Raw genomic sequence first — 20,380 nt, 5'->3', positions numbered from 1 at the left:
ATTATCCTCAACTCTATTTGTTACAATGTTTATGGAACTGCACTTAACATTTTTTTAGTCAATATTTCAGGAACTTGTTAATATTTTCCATTTTTTAACAATCTATATACTGGAAAATCTACATATTGACCAATGCGATGATGTCTGATATTATCAACCTGCATAAAGTATTTTAAAAGTGAAAACTAAAATATTATGCATTTGAAGATGCTGCTTCGAAATCCGTAGTTTGAAAACAAATATTTTGAAGGTCTAAACAAGTATCACAACTCTCTATACAAGTATCTGGGACATTAGTCACAAGGGCCCTGATGTCATCCGGTTTCAAACTTTTAGGCATCCGGGAAAAAATCCGGAATTTAAAAACTGATTTTGAATGGACACCCTACTTATGAATTATGCTTCAGCTTTACGATATGTAAAAAAATGATTTATGGAACCACTTAACAATTTAAAAGCAATAGATTTAGTTTTCAAATCAATGGAACATTCATTATCCTACCAGAAAAAAAATCGTTTTTTCAATAAAACACGATTTTTTTTTAGATTTGCGTAGGGTAGAAACACCGGTTTTTTGTGGTTGTCTTCAAAAATATATGGAAAGCCCTATTTATACTACAAACATGTCAAAGGCAAGTTTTCAATCCATATTATGTATGAAAAATATCGGAACTGAGCTAAAACTATTTTTTCGATTTGAAAATCTCGTTGGTCAATACAGGCCACCAGAAAAAGCTTCGGTACCTAAATTGACCAATCATATTGAAATCTTATGAGAGTGACAAAGTACCTTGGTCAGATCAGATGTATGGGAGTTGAAATTATAAGGAAAATCAATTATTTGTTCTGTGTTTTGAACTAATTTGGACGAGTAAATTAATGTAGCTCTATCATGTAAACGCCACCAAACAGATTCATGCTGATTGACTGTGTTAACCGGAATATAATCCTCTATAGCAGCGGTATTCAGATCGTGCGCTTCGGAGCACTTGGTTCTCCGCAAAGTGTTGGCAGGTACTCCTGAAAATAAAAAAAAAACGTTTCGATTCATATTACGTACACTTAAGGCCTCAGTGAAGTATGAAGTCCAAAATCGTATAAAACAAATGATTCTGTATGATTTCTTCGTGCCTTTGATTCCGCAACATGAATAATTTTACGTAAACAAAATGAGTGGACTTTTTATGATACTTATTTCGGACGCAAGTCAAATCATCAATTAATATCTTCAAACCGATAACGATAAAAACTGAAACATTGTGTGTGAGTTTTGAAACTTTCAGGGTGTGAAAGTTCTGTCGGATACTTATCTTCGTCGAAAGAAATCGGAGGTACACGTAATTTCGGTAATAAACAAAATTTTGACATCATGATACAAAATTTGATGCCTAATTGTTACATTTGAAATCTGAAATAAAAATAAGAGCGCTCAATTGAAAAAAAATCTTAGATTACAATTGAAAGTTTAAATTAAAATTAAAATTATTGAAACATTGAACGACGTTATCTTACTTCACTATTTTCGTAGGAAATATAGGGTCGATTTAGGCTTGTAAAACCCGAATGCCAAAAAAGTGGTGATGAAGATCACTTTTTTTTCAAAAAGTGCTCCGCGAGCCGAATCGTGCGGTAAAAACTACCATTTTAGGGGGTAAACTTAAGCGCTCGCATCGGCAATTTTCAGCAGACCAGAAATGAGCTTGATTTTACCATGTCTGTAGTCGAAATCTGATTGTTGTAAATTATATCTGTCAAATGTACCAGTAATGTGGTGGGATGTACCGTAAACATAGTAAATTGGTCTGAAATTCCATGGTAATTTCAAGAATGGGCTAAAATAGTAATTTTAACCACAGATTTTTTTTCCCGTGTACGACTGGCGTATGGCCAAAATCGATGCTTCTACCCTAAACAATAATTTTTGCTAACTAGCTCGTTTTTTTGAGTCTCAATAGCGTTCAAGGTGAAACATCCCAGAATCCAATGATGGCCGCCACAATGGCCGACTTGTGCCCCTACTCTCATTTTCATAGGCACTAAACTGGAAAAATAGTTGCCAAACGTTTCTGATCTTCTTATTTTAAGCTTTCTGCTAGTGCACAAAGCCAAAATAAAAAGTGCACTGTTGTTGGATGCTTTCAACGCGAGATTTGTGCCTTTGAAGTTTAAGTGCAATCTTAGAGGATGATTCTAAACTGTTTCACCTTAAAGCTTTAAAGAGCCGAAATTCGGGCTAGACGAAGAATGCAACGCGCAGGCACAGAAGCACAAAAAAAGAACGCGGTGCAGCATTCAGAGAGGCAAAGTTAGCTCTCAAAAAGGAAATCAAGAGTCGAAAACGGGCGTGCTTCGATAGTCTATGCGAGAGTGCCAATTCGAGTCCATGGGGTGACGCTTACAGAGTGGTAATGGCTAAGACCAAAGGTGCCATAGCGTCCCAAGAGAAGTCGCCCATGTTGCTGTGATCGATAATCAATGTACTCTTCCCACATCATCCCACAAGCCCATGGCCCCAAGCAGCGTTGCCAACCTTCCTGATTTGTCTGGAATATTCCAGATTTTTGAGGCCCAATTTTACAAATATCTGGAAGATCCAGATAGAACTTGAAACGATTTCGTATGGTTTTGTAAATAATTTGTAAGGTTCTCCATATACGAGATAAACTATCCAGACTTTTCCAGACACATTTTCAAAATCTTCCAGATTTTTGAAAAATTGGCTTGGCATCCCTGGCCCCAAGCGCCGTATGCGGTAGATGAAGGAGAAGAAGTGGCGAAGAGCTTTGGTGAAGCAATCTTCCCGGATGTATGGAAGCGACTAAAATTGGTGCTACGACCAAAGGCGGGGAAAGCACCTCCATTTTTCAACCATCTTTTCTAAAAGATTTAAATCCATAAAAAAACCTCAAATTTGGGAAATGCTTTTATGATGTTACCTAACAAATATTGTGAAGTTACTGTTAAGTTACTGTTAAGACTTCGAATGACATTGAAATGTGGATCTCATTAGGAGAAAACGACACAAATCCGTAATGTGGCATTTTTGACCATTTTGCCGACGACATCACTCTAGTGGTCTATGGTGAATCGATGGAGGAAGTCGAGTTGACAGCAGTGCACTCTATCTTCATAGTTGAGGAATGGATGAAGTCCATGAAGCTAGGACTGGCCCGTCAGAATACTGAGGTGGTGGTGGTCAACAAGCGCAAGTCCGAGCAACGGGCGCTTATCTCGGTAGGTGATTGCACCATAGATTCCAAGCGATCCCTAAGGCATCTTGGGGTAATGATCGATGACAAGCTCTGCTTCGTTAGCCACGTTGAATATGCCTGTAAAAGGGCATCTACGGCTATAGCGGCTATAGCTCATGGCAGGCGTGGCGCTATCTATACTATGGTATGGAGGACTAATTTGGTCAAAAGCGCTTAGAATGGACCGAAACCTAAAGCGGGTGGAAGGCACGTATATGATCCATGTGCTTAAGAGTAGCAAGTGCATAAAGAAAGGTTTCTAAAGAGGCCGTGAGCCGGGATGACGCCCATCGGGCTCATCATCAAGGAAGATGTTCAGAGGAACCCACAACGCGTGTAAAGAGACAAAGCTTAGAGGGTGGCAGCAGGAATGGGATAACTCTACTAAAGGATGATGGACCCATCGGCTAATACCAAATGTGTCAGATTGGTATAAAAGAAATCATGGGGAAGTGAACTTCCAGAACTGCAGTTTCTGTCCAAGACATTCAGTGGGAATTGCTCATGTACATGGGCTGGTTTTAGTGGGTCGCCAATGATGTGGCATCCTCTTACTCCTTGAGTTACCTTCTCAGGGTAGATTTCAGATTCGTTCCTTATAACAGCGTAAAAAAAAAAAGATTCTGGTTTTCTGCTGTTTAAATATGTTTCAGAAAATAATTTGTGCATATTATGAATAAAATTATCAACTAACTGTTTGATGAAATATTTTACTTATTTGTATCATTGATTCTCAACAGGCAACTCCGGGAAAACATCGTGCACTCGCAGCCTATCGAGAAGCAACAGTCGATGGCAGTTCTCTTCGACGCCCTTATGGACGGCATCGAGCGGAATCTTCACATCCGGAATCGGGATCGGTGAGTGTCCCATTTATATTCGTCACCATTCCATATGAAGTTATACTTCATAATGTTGATTGCATTCGTTTTTTTTTTCTCGTCCGAACAGATTCACGCAAAACCTGTCCGCGTTCCGTCGGGACCTGAACGATTCCCTCAAGTCGGCCATCAGCCTGGCGAACAGCTCGTCGCTAAACGAAATGGTAGTTTCCTAGTAATTTTAAGTCACTCTCACTCACACTCACACTCACCCGGAGATCCAATCAACACGCGCTACAAACTCATACAAGCGTGTGATCAGTCCATATAGCATACGTCATACGCACGCATACACACACACATCTAGTTTCTAAAAGTGAATTGTTTGTTCTCGTGGATAGTGTGAGGGAGAACAGTGTGTTCCGTCGTGTCCGTTGCAAGCTGTCCTTCCGTTTGTGGTTGTGTGAGTGTAGAACTATGTGTATTAATTGGGAATGAATGCAGATAAGGTTGTGCGATGGATGGTTTTTATATTCTCTAACTAAGATTAGGTTTGTAAGATTGATCGTTTTTTTCCAGTAACCTTCAATGACTCGCGTTTCCGATGCAGCGCAAAATTTTCTTTGTTAGTTTTATTTTATTTCAAAGTCTATCTCTCCCTGTGGTTTGTTTTTACATTCGAAACGTGAAAGGCGAATTCTACTTTCATTTAGTGTCTCTTCGACAGCCCATTGTTTACTATTGATGAAGATTGGCGCAATGAATTTTGGTATCTATTTGGAAAGAAATAGAAAATAAAATCCACGATGGGATTCGAACCAAGACTGCTGTCAATTTATCCTGAAATGCTAACAATATTCGATCTCACAAATACATACTCAGCTCGCTCGGTTTTATTGAGTTGCATTCCTAAATTTTTAAAGAGACAATTTCTCCATCCCATCAAGTTGCCTGACTCATTTTCATCGCGAGTAACAATTTAACTAATCCTCATTTTTAATGAGCTCTTCATTATCTTTTTTTTTCTTTTTTCTTCCTCAACAGCTTGACTAAGTAAAACCCCTTTTTCGAGACGTGAAATGTCACTACTACGGCTACATTCTAGTACATACTACTATAACTATCACACAATTCACTCGTACTCGTTGTCGTTTATTTCTATGTTATACCACTGAGAAATTTTATGTTCCCTTGCAATTTCTCCGCGAAATACTTCGCGCTGAAATATGTTAGTTTACAACCGCAAACATTGTGTCATTTTTTTTCTTCTTTTGTTTCTAGCTGCTAGGTAAATTCTTTTCCTAAACAAAAACCGATTAGATTATTGCGAAATTGAGAGAATGTTGTCGTACCCCAAGAGCTGATGGGATGTGGAATGAATGGCGTGGACGATGGAGCTTTTTGCTCCGGTAATTTTACTATTTATATCTAAATAAGCTGCGCGCATTTGTGAACCGAGAGAATAAAGCAAACAATTAAAACAAATAAGCGAAAGTACTGTGGATGGGTTTAGAAGCTAACAGTCAGCATTAGGGATTTCTTTTCTTTTGAAGGGAAAATCGTTGTTACAAAAAATCAGAAAACAAAGTTTATACAAATGAAGTTTAATAAGGAAACAAATGAAGGAAACAGTCCGTAAAATAGAACGTAAGACACACGCAAGCAAAGTAACACAATATTTAATGTAAAAATCTCTGCTATTAGGAGGGAACACGCGATTTAGAGTTGCTGAATTTCATGCCGATTCGCTGTTCCTCCTGGCAGTTGTAGGACAGTACATATATTGCGAAACAATTTTGTGAATCGAACCAATAGTGTTGTAGAGAGGTATTTGTATTGCAAATTGGATACTTTTGTGTGGGCGTTAGGAAAAATAAGTAGTAAACAATGAGAGCGGGCAAATGAAAGGGAAGAATGTAGTTTTTAAGAAATTGCTGTTGCTAAATCGCGCGTTCAGTGGAAACAAAGCAGGAATCCATTTATGAAAAAAGAAGCAGAGACGTCGGAAGCAAAACGGAAGGTGAAAATAAAACAAAGCCGATATTAGATTTTTTACGAACTTTCGCCAATTGATTGCATGCCGAAATCTGGCCTTTACACCTTGGGAAGTCCGGCGATCACTACTGACTCGATTCCCAAATGGTTCGAACCACGGAGGAACTTGAAGTAGCCATGCTCACCCCAATCTTCGCCGTACGAATTGGCTATCAACCAGTATGGTACGCCTCGTTCCTTACCCCATCCAATCAACCTGACCGCATGCTTTCCTACCTCTCGTCCCACCACGTGTTGGTACACTCCGGTTTTGTACAGATACAAATCCTGATACACCGAAAATCCAGACTCAACCGGTCCATTGGTCATAATCTCCAGCTGGATCATCCGCTCATCGTTCGGAAGTTTGTATGCCGCCGATCCGTAGTATTTATCCCTTCGGTACGTTCCGTCATACCCTTCAGTGCAATGATGAGTACACGAAGGTGTCTTCTCCGGATGGCATCCCACAAACGGATACAAACATGGCTTAAACGGATACGGCTTGCATCCGTCCGTGCTGTTGTACGCCGCACCGCTCACCAATCCCACATCCACCCAGTACTGGAACGAAGTCCCGTCCAAAAATCCTCCGTTACATCCATTGCCACAATCCTTACAGCATCCCATCAGGTCCTCCGCAGCCAGTTCCACATCGAACTTTCCCTCCGAGTGGATACACAACCGATCGGACATCACGCTGACCGCTGCCACTGCCCAGCACGCCCCACACAGCCCCTGGTTCTTAATGGTAGAAATCGACTTGCAGTACGGCCACTTCTCCCTCGCATCGAAGAACTCCGGAATATCCATGTTGTAGGCCACGTCGTGTCTCTTCGTTGGCAACCGGAAGCCGATTTTGCTCTCGAAAATGCCCTTCATGTTCTGGAAGTTTTCAAACCGAATCCCGTCGCGGAAGGTCGCGTCCGGGGTCCAGGTTTTGGCGTGACGTTGCACCTGCGCCAGGAATCCATCATTGAACGGGTCGTCCCCAAGCCGTTCCGACCGGGCAATGACGACGACGCCGATAGCGAACACCAGTAATTTAACGTTGACCATTTCACGTCCGTATCCGTAGCAAAACTGAAACGGTTGTTTGTGCGCTCAGGTTCGATCACATCGGATCGATTGAATGAATGGTGACCGATGCGATAAGAGATCATAGATAGTTGCGAAGATCAGCATATGTGCGATCCGGCAGTGCAGTGCACTCTTGGAAGCGATAAGGAGACCGAGGCACTGCGAGTCTTATTAGCAGGTTTCTTTCTCATGATGGGAGGTGAATCGACAATTTCGCGAGCGGACTGGAAAGGAGAAGACTAATCAATGATCATGTTGTTGTTACTACAAATATGATCATCGGCGATCACATTGAACCACAGTCAATCATACCATTTTGCGCAGCACTGTTGATAGTCGAAGGCATGAGAGAAATTGAAATGCATTTCGCCTGGGAGGTATGCAATCTAATCGCAATTAAAGTTGTGAGTTTGGTATTCCACCAGGGATTTGCTCAAAAAATTCCATCAGAGGGAAATCCAGGAATTTCACTGGTGATTTCAGGGATTTGTTCAAGAACTCCACAATCCAGGAACTCCAGAAGTTTTTTCTGCATGAATTTACTTTAAAGATGCCTCCAGAAATTCTACCAAGGATTATTCCTTGAATACTATTAGGGATTCCTAGAAAATTCATCCTTGGAGCGGTTCTATTTGAATTCGAATGTCGGTTTACTTTTGAATTTTTTGATTTGGCTGAAGGGGATTTTTTTTATTATCGTACACATTGGGCCGAAGGGTCTCAGATTTTCATGAAACTTTTTCCACAGGCAGGGCTCATGGATATATGAATAAAAAAAATTGAGAAAAATTCAGGGTCGCCTATTTTTCCGGAAAACTCAGGTGGAATTTTTTTGTTTTCCCTTGACACTACTTACTTTGAAAAATCATAACTCATGAACGAAGCATCGTAGAAACAAAGTTTTTATATGAAAATTTAAGCAAATTTTCTCAAAAATCCGAAAAAAAATATGAACTGGAAAAATTTTCCACAAAATTTTCCACCGTTGGGAAAATTCGTAAAAAAAAACGGAAAAACTATGCCCGAACTCGTGGAAAATTTTCAAAAAAATATTTTCGAGAAGGTAATTTTATAAGCTTTAATCACTGAAATTTTTGGAATGCACTTTTTTTTCGTTTTTGAGTTATGGCCAATTTTGTGAAAAATGTCCAGATGTGCCATATAAGACTTTTCTTTGAAACATCATAACTCAAGAACGAAACATTGTAGAAACAAAGTTTTTATATGAAAATTTAAGCAATTTTTTTCAGAAATCAAAAAAAAAATATGAACTGAAAAAAGTTTTCCAAAAAATTTTCCACCGTTGGGGAAATTCATAAACAAAAGCTGGAAAATCTATACCCGAACTCGCGGAAAATTTTTATTAAAATATTTTTGAGAAGGAAACTTTATAAACTTCAATTCTAGTAACTTTTAGGATGTACTTTTTTTTGTTCCTGAGTTATGGTCAATTTTGTTAAAAATGACCATATTAGCCTTTTCTTTGAAAACCCATATTTCAATCGAAGCATCAGAAAAACAAGGTTTTTTATCAAAGCAATTGCAAATTTTCTAAAAGATCTGAAAGAAACGATATGAGATTAGTTTTAATGAAGTATAAGTCGGATTGGATTATATTTTTCATGAAACATTACACCGTTAAGCAAAGCTGAAAAAACTGTTTCTTTTCCATTCCAAGGGATTCTTTCTTTTCTATGGACAAATAAGATTCTTTTTATATTTTTCTTTAATTTTATTTATTCAATTATTCAGTACATAACTTACATTTTATCTTAAAACTATCTATTTTTTCAACCGGGAAGATTGCCTTTGGTTGCTACCACCAGGAGATATTTGTTTCTTTGTAGTATTAAGAACAAAGCATGCTGTATTTTCTTGGTTTTCATGTGCATCTGAGAATTCACTCGCAAAAATGCTTCGTTCGTCTTTTGGAATAAATGAATGATATTTTTTGTTCCAGGAATTGGAACAAGGTTAGAAAATCTCTCCCGAAGTAATTTTTCAGCCTCTGAATAGTCATTTTCAGTTGCATAGATGAATTCCCAATCTTTTTTAAATTGGTCTTTCACCTTTTGCGACACAGCCCAGTCAAGAAATTGTTTGGCGTTATTAATTTCCGCTGACTTTCTAATACTAGCATCTCTAGCCAATCGCTTAATATTGCCACCGATACCATCACATGGACCTTTTCCATAAGTCATGATTTTTAAACGAAATGGCATGTATGGCAAATCTTTGCATTTTTTACAAAATTGACCATAGATCAGGAACTAAAGAAAAGTACATCTTAAAAGTTACCAAAATTGAAGTTTATAAAGTTTCTTTCTTAAAAATATTTTATTAAAAAATTTCCGCGTGTTCGGGCATAGATTTTCCAGCTTTTCTTTATGAATTTCCCCAACGGTGGAAAATTTTGTGGAAAACTTTTTCCAGTTCATATTTTTTTTGGATTTCTGAGAAAATTTGCTTAAATTTTCATATAAAAACTTTGTTTCTACAATGTTTCGTTCTTGAGTTATGATTTTTCAAGGAAAAGTCTTATATGGCACATCTGGACATTTTTCACAAAATTGGCCATAACTCAAAAACGAAAAAAAAGTGCATTTCAAAAATTTCAGTGATTGAAGCTTATAAAATTACCTTCTCGAAAATATTTTTTTGAAAATTTTCCACGAGTGCGGGCATAGTTTTTCCGTTTTCTTTACGAATTTTCCCAACGGTGGAAAATTTTGTGAAAACTTTTACAAGTTCATATTTTTTTTTGGATTTTTGAGAAAATTTGCTTAAATTTTCATATAAAAACTTTGTTTCTACGATGCTTCTTTCTTGAGTTATGATTTTTCAAAGTAAGTAGTGTCAAGGGAAAACAAAAAATGTCCACCTGAGTTTTCCGGAAAAATAGGCGACCCTGATTTTTTCTCAATTTTTTTTTATTCATATATCAATGAGCCCTGCCTGTGGAAAAAGTGTCATGAAAATCTGAGACCCTTCGGCCCAAACCCGTACGGTAATAAAAAAATCCCCTGAAATTTGGCATATGCTTTCTTTATACCCAAAAATGCCTACAGTGACTCAATCTCATTTTCGTACGGGGCACTGTTTTCATATCAACTTGGTATACATCTATTAAAATGGTGCATGGACTTCGATATACTTTATCAATAATGAAGGTTATAGATGTCATCTATTGTTTGGCAATGACAAACTGTATTCATTTGCTTAAATCTTTGGAATAATGGAAAAGTATTGAGATTGTGTCTATAATTGACCCAATTCCATATTCGCACACCTAACAAAAAAGAAATATACAGCATTCAAAACTAATTTTTAATGGACTAGATGTTTACTTAAGCTCTTCGTTGTGTTGTTCAGATGCAGTAGAATACATTTAGAAAATTTAAAAGCGGACATATTTGAAACTTAAGTAGGGGTGATCGGGGCAATATGGGCCGCCTAAGGAAAACGTCATGGAATGCGTAGAAAAACAGCAAAAAAATTAGTTTAAATGCAAGTGACTTGTACTATAATATGTTATCTTCCATGTTACGTCGATAATTAATGTTAACATCAACTTGCAAATTATTTCAGGAACTTTTTGGAAAACCATGTTTTTCTACGTGGTCACCAACCATATGGGGCATTATGAGCCACCCTACGGGGCAGTATGAGCCACCTCATTCAATCGAATGATTTTAATTTAAAACAGTATAGAGAAGAGTTAGTCGTGAAGAGTACATTATTGGAAAGGTAATTGTATTAGCTTTGCTTGAAATTATTGATTCTAGCGGCTTATTTTTTAAAGATACATAATACATAGTAAACAGTTCATGTTATACTAGTACTAAATTGTGATTCTTGGTTCAACGTATTTTCTAGCAAAGTGTTCCACTTTTAATGGTGCATAAAGATGACTATGCAGTAAAAAAATAATCTGGTATATTTAGGCAATGTATTTTTATGTTCAAAACTTCGTTAGTTTTGCTTAAATCTAGGTGGCTCATTTTGCCCCGCCCTTTCATCTTGAAAATAATATATTGTTTTTCAATAATTTTGTTTACGAACAAATCTAATTTTGCTCACGAACTGTTCATTATGATCAGAAGTTTCAATGGATTGGTAAAAATTACCAGAATTATAAATATAATAGTCTTACAGGGTTAATTAAGAACTGCCAAAATTATAAGCTTTTCATGACGAATGACAAATTTGTACATTTTTGTAAATATATTGAGTGTTCAAACGAATATTCTTACGGTTTTTATTGTGGTAGCTATTTGAGGCATCCTTTAGCAGATCATAATGGCACTAGACATTAACCCTTATCCTCTCTTGATACGTTTTTAGCATTCGTAAAAAGACTCAAAAAATCATATCTCCGTTATTTCTGGAGCGATTTTGAAAATTTTACCACCAATGCAACCGGTCACTTCTCTAGTTTCCATATGTCATACCGAATATGATATTGGCCACATGGTTCCGGAGTTATTCCGGGGTGCAGTGGGGTAGGTTTTTTCCCGGATGATGATCCACTTACAAAGTGCTTCAGAAACCTGGACTTCGACATGTCATTCTTCATGATTTATCAAGAAGAGGTCACTTTGAACCACTTTGGGCCTTTCTGGCCACTTTGGCTGCATTCCGGTAGTCTTCCGGTCACTTGGTTCCCCTGGGGAAGTGGCCATTTACGGACTGGTTATGAAGTAGGGCTTGCGGCATATCAATCTTCAAGATTGAACGAATCAAGTATGTTGAAGACTATATCAATTGATTTTGGTCACATTGGCCACATTCCGGAACTCTTCCGGGCACCTCGTTCCCTCAGGAAAGTGGCCATATATGGAACGGTAATAAAGCAGGGCTTGCGACATATCAATCTTCAAGATTTTACAAATCAAGTATGTTGGCGACTATTTAAATCATTTTTGATCACATCGGCCACGTTCCGGAAGTCCTCCGGGCACCTGATTCCCTCAGCAAAGTGGCCATATATGGACCGGTTATGAAACAGAGCTTGCGACATATCAAACTTCAAGATTTCATGGACCAATTATATTGGTGACTATTTCAATCGTTTTTGGACACATTGGCCACGTTCCGGGAGTCTTCCGAGCACCTGGTTCCCTCAGAAAAGTGGCCATATATGGACCGGTTATGAAGCAGGGCTTGCGACATATCAATCTTCAAGATTTTGTGAAACAAATATTGTGCAGACTATTCCAAGTATTTTCGGTCACTTTGGCCACGTTCCGGAAAGCTTCCGGATACCTGGCCCCGCGGGAAAGTGGCCATACATGGATCAGTTATCAGATATGGCTTGCGACATATCAATCTTCAAGATTTTGTGAATCGAGTATAGTGCAGATTATTTCAAGCATTTTCGGTCACTCTGGGCACGTTCCGGAAATCTTCCGGATACCTGATCCCGCGGGAAAGTGACCATACATGGATCAGTTATCAGATAAGGCTTGCGACATATCAATCTTCAAAAATTTGTGAATCAAATATAGTGCAGATTATTCCAAGCATTTTCAGAACTCTGGGCATGTTCCGGAACTCTTCCGGATACCTGGTCCTGCGGAAAAATGGCCATACATGGATCAGTTATCAGATATGGCTTGCGACAAATCAATCTTCAAGATTTTGTGAATCGAGTATAGTGCAGACTCTTCCAAGCATTTTCGGTCACTCTGGACACGTTCCGGAAAGTGATACCTGATCCCGCGGGAAAGTGACCATACATGGATCAGTTATCAGATAAGGCTTGCGACATATCAATCTTCAAAAATTTGTGAATCAAATATAGTGCAGATTATTCCAAGCATTTTCAGTAACTCTGGACACGTTCCGGAAATCTTCCGGATACCTGGTCCTGCGGGAAAATGGCCATACATGGATCAGTTATCAGATATGGCTTGTGACAAATCAATCTTCAAGATTTTGTGAATCGAGTACAGTGCAGACTCTTCCAAGCATTTTCGGTCACTCTGGGCACGTTCCGGAAAGTGATACCTGATCCCGCGGGAAAGTGACCATACATGGATCAGTTATCAGATAAGGCTTGCGACATATCAATCTTCAAAAATTTGTGAATCAAATATAGTGCAGATTATTCCAAGCATTTTCAGTAACTCTGGACACGTTCCGGAAATCTTCCGGATACCTGGTCCTGCGGGAAAATGGCCATACATGGATCAGTTATCTGATATGGCTTGCGACATATCAATCTTCAAGATTTTGTGAATCGAGAATAGTGCAGACTCTTCCAAGCATTTTCGGTCACTTTGACCACGTTCCGGAAAGCTTCCGGATGCCTGGCCCCCAGGGAAAGTGACCATACATGGATCAGTTATCAGATAAGACTTGCGCTATATGAATCTTCAAAATTTTATGAATCAAGTATACTGCAGACTCTTCCAAGAATTTTCAGTAACTCTGGGCATGTTCCGGAACTCTTCCGGATACCTGGTCCTGCGGGAAAATGGCCATACATGGATCAGTTATCAGATATGGCTTGCGACAAATCAATCTTCAAGATTTTGTGAATCGAGTATAGTGCAGATTATTTCAAGCAATTTCGGTCACTCTGGGCACGTTCCGGAAATCTTCCGGATACCTGATCCCGCGGGAAAGTGACCATACATGGATCAGTTATCAGATAAGGCTTGCGACATATCAATCTTCAAAAATTTGTGAATCAAATATAGTGCAGATTATTCCAAGCATTTTCAGAACTCTGGGCATGTTCCGGAACTCTTCCGGATACCTGGTCCTGCGGGAAAATGGCCATACATGGATCAGTTATCTGATATGGCTTGCGACATATCAATCTTCAAGATTTTGTGAATCGAGTATAGTGCAGACTCTTCCAAGCATTTTCGGTCACTCTGGACACGTTCCGGAAATCTTCCGGATACCTGGTTCCGCGGGAAAGTGACCATACATGGATCAGTTATCAGATAAGGCTTGCGACATATCAATCTTCAAAAATTTGTGAATCAAATATAGTGCAGATTATTCCAAGCATTTTCAGTAACTCTGGGCATGTTCCGGAACTCTTCCGGATACCTGGTCCTGCGGGAAAATTGCCATACATGGATCAGTTATCAGATATGGCTTGTGACAAATCAATCTTCAAGATTTTATGAATCAAGTATAGTGCAGACTCTTCCAAGCATTTTCGGTCACTTTGGCCACGTTCCGGAAATCTTCCGGATACCTAGTCCCGCGGGAAAGTGACCATACATGGATCAGTTATCAGATAAGGCTTGCGACATATCAATCTTCAAAAATTTGTGAATCAAATATAGTGCAGATTATTCCAAGCATTTTCAGTAACTCTGGACACGTTCCGGAAATCTTCCGGATACCTGATCCCGCGGGAAAGTGACCATACATGGATCAGTTATCAGATAAGGCTTGCGACATATCAATCTTCAAAAATTTGTGAATCAAATATAGTGCAGATTATTCCAAGCATTTTCAGAACTCTGGGCATGTTCCGGAACTCTTCCGGATACCTGGTCCTGCGGGAAAATGGCCATACATGGATCAGTTATCTGATATGGCTTGCGACATATCAATCTTCAAGATTTTGTGAATCGAGTATAGTGCAGACTCTTCCAAGCATTTTCGGTCACTCTGGACACGTTCCGGAAATCTTCCGGATACCTGGTTCCGCGGGAAAGTGACCATACATGGATCAGTTATCAGATAAGGCTTGCGACATATCAATCTTCAAAAATTTGTGAATCAAATATAGTGCAGATTATTCCAAGCATTTTCAGTAACTCTGGGCATGTTCCGGAACTCTTCCGGATACCTGGTCCTGCGGGAAAATTGCCATACATGGATCAGTTATCAGATATGGCTTGTGACAAATCAATCTTCAAGATTTTATGAATCAAGTATAGTGCAGACTCTTCCAAGCATTTTCGGTCACTTTGGCCACGTTCCGGAAATCTTCCGGATACCTAGTCCCGCGGGAAAGTGACCATACATGGATCAGTTATCAGATAAGGCTTGCGACATATCAATCTTCAAAAATTTGTGAATCAAATATAGTGCAGATTATTCCAAGCATTTTCAGTAACTCTGGACACGTTCCGGAAATCTTCCGGATACCTGGTCCTGCGGGAAAATGGCCATACATGGATCAGTTATCAGATATGGCTTGCGACAAATCAATCTTCAAGATTTTGTGAATCGAGTATAGTGCAGATTATTTCAAGCATTTTCAGAACTCTGGGCATGTTCCGGAACTCTTCCGGATACCTGGTCCTGCGGGAAAGTGACCATACATGGATCAGTTATCAGATATGGCTTGCGACATATCAATCTTCAAGATTTTGTGAATCGAGTATAGTGCAGATTATTTCAAGCATTTTCGGTCACTCTGGGCACGTTCCGGAAATCTTCCGGATACCTGATCCCGCGGGAAAGTGACCATACATGGATCAGTTATCAGATAAGGCTTGCGACATATCAATCTTCAAAAATTTGTGAATCAAATATAGTGCAGATTATTCCAAGCATTTTCAGAACTCTGGGCATGTTCCGGAACTCTTCCGGATACCTGGTCCTGCGGGAAAGTGACCATACATGGATCAGTTATCAGATATGGCTTGCGACATATCAATCTTCAAAAATTTGTGAATCAAATATAGTGCAGATTATTCCAAGCATTTTCAGTAACTCTGGGCATGTTCCGGAACTCTTCCGGATACCTGGTCCTGCGGAAAAATGGCCATACATGGATCAGTTATCAGATAAGACTTGCGCTATATGAATCTTCAAAATTTTATGAATCAAGTATACTGCAGACTCTTCCAAGAATTTTCAGTAACTCTGGGCATGTTCCGGAACTCTTCCGGATACCTTGTCCTACGGGAAAATTGCCATAAATGGATCAGTTATCAGATATGGTTTGCGACAAATCAATCTTCAAGATTTTATGAATCAAGTATAGTGCAGACTCTTCCAAGCATTTTCGGTCACTTTGGCCACGTTCCGGAAATCTTCCGGATACCTGATCCCGCGGGAAAGTGACCATACATGGATCAGTTATCAGATAAGGCTTGCGACATATCAATCTTCAAAAATTTGTGAATCAAATATAGTGCAGATTATTCCAAGCATTTTCAGTAACTCTGGGCATGTTCCGGAACTCTTCCGGATACCTGGTCCTGCGGGAAAATTGCCATACATGGATCAGTTATCAGATATGGCTTGTGACAAATCAATCTTCAAGATTTTATGAATCAAGTATAGTGCAGACTCTTCCAAGCATTTTCGGTCACTTTGGCCACGTTCCGGAAATCTTCCGGATACCTAGTCCCGCGGGAAAGTGACCATACATGGATCAGTTATCAGATAAGGCTTGCGACATATCAATCTTCAAAAATTTGTGAATCAAATATAGTGCAGATTATTCCAAGCATTTTCAGTAACTCTGGACACGTTCCGGAAATCTTCCGGATACCTGGTCCTGCGGGAAAATGGCCATACATGGATCAGTTATCAGATATGGCTTGCGACAAATCAATCTTCAAGATTTTGTGAATCGAGTATAGTGCAGATTATTTCAAGCATTTTCGGTCACTCTGGGCACGTTCCGGAAATCTTCCGGATACCTGATCCCGCGGGAAAGTGACCATACATGGATCAGTTATCAGATAAGGCTTGCGACATATCAATCTTCAAAAATTTGTGAATCAAATATAGTGCAGATTATTCCAAGCATTTTCAGAACTCTGGGCATGTTCCGGAACTCTTCCGGATACCTGGTCCTGCGGGAAAATGGCCATACATGGATCAGTTATCTGATATGGCTTGCGACATATCAATCTTCAAGATTTTGTGAATCGAGTATAGTGCAGACTCTTCCAAGCATTTTCGGTCACTCTGGACACGTTCCGGAAATCTTCCGGATACCTGGTTCCGCGGGAAAGTGACCATACATGGATCAGTTATCAGGTAAGGCTTGCGACATATCAATCTTCAAAAATTTGTGAATCAAATATAGTGCAGATTATTCCAAGCATTTTCAGTAACTCTGGACACGTTCCGGAAATCTTCCGGATACCTGGTCCTGCGGGAAAATGGCCATACATGGATCAGTTATCAGATATGGCTTGCGACAAATCAATCTTCAAGATTTTGTGAATCGAGTATAGTGCAGATTATTTCAAGCATTTTCGGTCACTCTGGGCACGTTCCGGAAATCTTCCGGATACCTGATCCCGCGGGAAAGTGACCATACATGGATCAGTTATCAGATATGGCTTGTGACATATCAATCTTCAAAAATTTGTGAATCAAATATAGTGCAGATTATTCCAAGCATTTTCAGTAACTCTGGACACGTTCCGGAACTCTTCCGGATACCTGGTCCTGCGGGAAAATTGCCATACATGGATCAGTTATCAGATATGGTTTGCGACAAATCAATCTTCAAGATTTTATGAATCAAGTATAGTGCAGACTCTTCCAAGCATTTTCGGTCACTTTGACCACGTTCCGGAAAGCTTCCGGATGCCTGGCCCCCAGGGAAAGTGACCATACATGGATCAGTTATCAGATAAGGCTTGCGACATATCAATCTTCAAAAATTTGTGAATCAAATATAGTGCAGATTATTCCAAGCATTTTCAGTAACTCTGGACACGTTCCGGAAATCTTCCGGATACCTGGTCCTGCGGGAAAATGGCCATACATGGATCAGTTATCTGATATGGCTTGCGACATATCAATCTTCAAGATTTTGTGAATCAAGTATACTGCAGACTCTTCCAAGAATTTTCGGTCACTCTGGGCACGTTCCGGAAATCTTCCGGATACCTGATCCCGCGGGAAAGTGACCATACATGGATCAGTTATCAGATATGGCTTGTGACATATCAATCTTCAAAAATTTGTGAATCAAATATAGTGCAGATTATTCCAAGCATTTTCAGTAACTCTGGACACGTTCCGGAACTCTTCCGGATACCTGGTCCTGCGGGAAAATTGCCATACATGGATCAGTTATCAGATATGGTTTGCGACAAATCAATCTTCAAGATTTTATGAATCAAGTATAGTGCAGACTCTTCCAAGCATTTTCGGTCACTTTGACCACGTTCCGGAAAGCTTCCGGATGCCTGGCCCCCAGGGAAAGTGACCATACATGGATCAGTTATCAGATAAGACTTGCGCTATATGAATCTTCAAAATTTTATGAATCAAGTATACTGCAGACTCTTCCAAGAATTTTCAGTAACTCTGGGCATGTTCCGGAACTCTTCCGGATACCTTGTCCTACGGGAAAATTGCCATAAATGGATCAGTTATCAGATATGGTTTGCGACAAATCAATCTTCAAGATTTTATGAATCAAGTATAGTGCAGACTCTTCCAAGCATTTTCGGTCACTTTGGCCACGTTCCGGAAAGCTTCCGGATGCCTGGCCCCCAGGGAAAGTGACCATACATGGATCAGTTATCAGATAAGACTTGCGCTATATGAATCTTTAAAATTTTATGAATCAAGTATACTGCAGACTCTTCCAAGAATTTTCGGTCACTCTGGGCACGTTCCGGAAATCTTCCGGATACCTGATCCCGCGGGAAAGTGACCATACATGGATCAGTTATCAGATATGGCTTGTGACATATCAATCTTCAAAAATTTGTGAATCAAATATAGTGCAGATTATTCCAAGCATTTTCAGTAACTCTGGACACGTTCCGGAACTCTTCCGGATACCTGGTCCTGCGGGAAAATTGCCATACATGGATCAGTTATCAGATATGGTTTGCGACAAATCAATCTTCAAGATTTTATGAATCAAGTATAGTGCAGACTCTTCCAAGCATTTTCGGTCACTTTGGCCACGTTCCGGAAAGCTTCCGGATGCCTGGCCCCCAGGGAAAGTGACCATACATGGATCAGTTATCAGATAAGACTTGCGCTATATGAATCTTCAAAATTTTATGAATCAAGTATACTGCAGACTCTTCCAAGCATTTTCAGTAACTCTGGGCATGTTCCGGAACTCTTCCGGATACCTTGTCCTACGGGAAAATTGCCATAAATGGATCAGTTATCAGATATGGTTTGCGACATATCAATCTTCAAGATTTTATGAATCAAGTATAGTGCAGACTCTTCCAAGCATTTTCGGTCACTTTGGCCACGTTCCGGAAATCTTCCGGATACCTGATCCCGCGGGAAAGTGACCATACATGGATCAGTTATCAGATAAGGCTTGCGACATATCAATCTTCAAAAATTTGTGAATCAAATATAGTGCAGATTATTCCAAGCATTTTCAGTAACTCTGGGCATGTTCCGGAACTCTTCCGGATACCTGGTCCTGCGGGAAAATTGCCATACATGGATCAGTTATCAGATATGGCTTGTGACAAATCAATCTTCAAGATTTTATGAATCAAGTATAGTGCAGACTCTTCCAAGCATTTTCGGTCACTTTGGCCACGTTCCGGAAATCTTCCGGATACCTAGTCCCGCGGGAAAGTGACCATACATGGATCAGTTATCAGATAAGACTTGCGCTATATGAATCTTCAAAATTTTATGAATCAAGTATAGTGCAGACTCTTCCAAGAATTTTCGGTCACTCTGGGCACGTTCCGGAAATCTTCCGGATACCTGATCCCGCGGGAAAGTGACCATACATGGATCAGTTATCAGATATGGCTTGTGACATATCAATCTTCAAAAATTTGTGAATCAAATATAGTGCAGATTATTCCAAGCATTTTCAGTAACTCTGGGCATGTTCCGGAACTCTTCCGGATACCTGGTCCTGCGGGAAAATTGCCATACATGGATCAGTTATCAGATATGGCTTGTGACAAATCAATCTTCAAGATTTTGAGAATCAAGTATAGTGCAGACTCTTCCAAGCATTTTCGGTCACTTTGGCCACGTTCCGGAAATCTTCCGGATACCTAGTCCCGCGGGAAAGTGACCATACATGGATCAGTTATCAGATAAGACTTGCGCTATATGAATCTTCAAAATTTTATGAATCAAGTATAGTGCAGACTCTTCCAAGAATTTTCGGTCACTCTGGGCACGTTCCGGAAATCTTCCGGATACCTGATCCCGCGGGAAAGTGACCATACATGGATCAGTTATCAGATATGGCTTGTGACATATCAATCTTCAAAAATTTGTGAATCAAATATAGTG

The 20,380-nt window shown here is 39.6% G+C and overlaps 2 protein-coding genes across 3 annotated transcripts in view; one reads left to right on the top strand and one right to left on the bottom strand.

The window, feature by feature from the left end:
* Positions 1–6,099, top strand: part of LOC5580009 (exportin-7) — a 54,170-nt gene extending 48,071 nt beyond the window's left edge. Inside the window, exons 10-12 of one of the 2 annotated variants that reach the window (XM_021857656.1) lie at positions 3,992–4,111; positions 4,203–4,296; positions 5,354–6,099. In XM_021857656.1, coding sequence (XP_021713348.1) covers positions 3,992–4,111; positions 4,203–4,296; positions 5,354–5,377 — 238 coding nt within the window. In that variant the 3' untranslated portion in view covers positions 5,378–6,099. Of the gene's footprint in view, positions 1–3,991; positions 4,112–4,202; positions 4,297–5,116 lie in introns of both variants that reach the window. The other variant, XM_021857657.1, reaches the window with a different exon arrangement.
* Positions 5,339–7,208, bottom strand: LOC5580008 (cathepsin B-like cysteine proteinase 3). The gene has a single exon (XM_001653841.2). It carries the CDS (start codon positions 7,163–7,165, stop codon positions 6,167–6,169), a length of 999 nt encoding a protein of 332 aa, XP_001653891.1. The 5' UTR covers positions 7,166–7,208; the 3' UTR covers positions 5,339–6,166.
* Positions 7,209–20,380: the final 13,172 nt, after the last annotated feature.

Source organism: Aedes aegypti, chromosome 1 (assembly GCF_002204515.2).
Source record: "Aedes aegypti strain LVP_AGWG chromosome 1, AaegL5.0 Primary Assembly, whole genome shotgun sequence".
Taxonomy (NCBI): domain Eukaryota; kingdom Metazoa; phylum Arthropoda; class Insecta; order Diptera; family Culicidae; genus Aedes; species Aedes aegypti.
The sequence above is the reverse complement of the archived record's forward strand: the minus strand, read 5'-3'. Positions and strand labels throughout refer to the sequence as shown.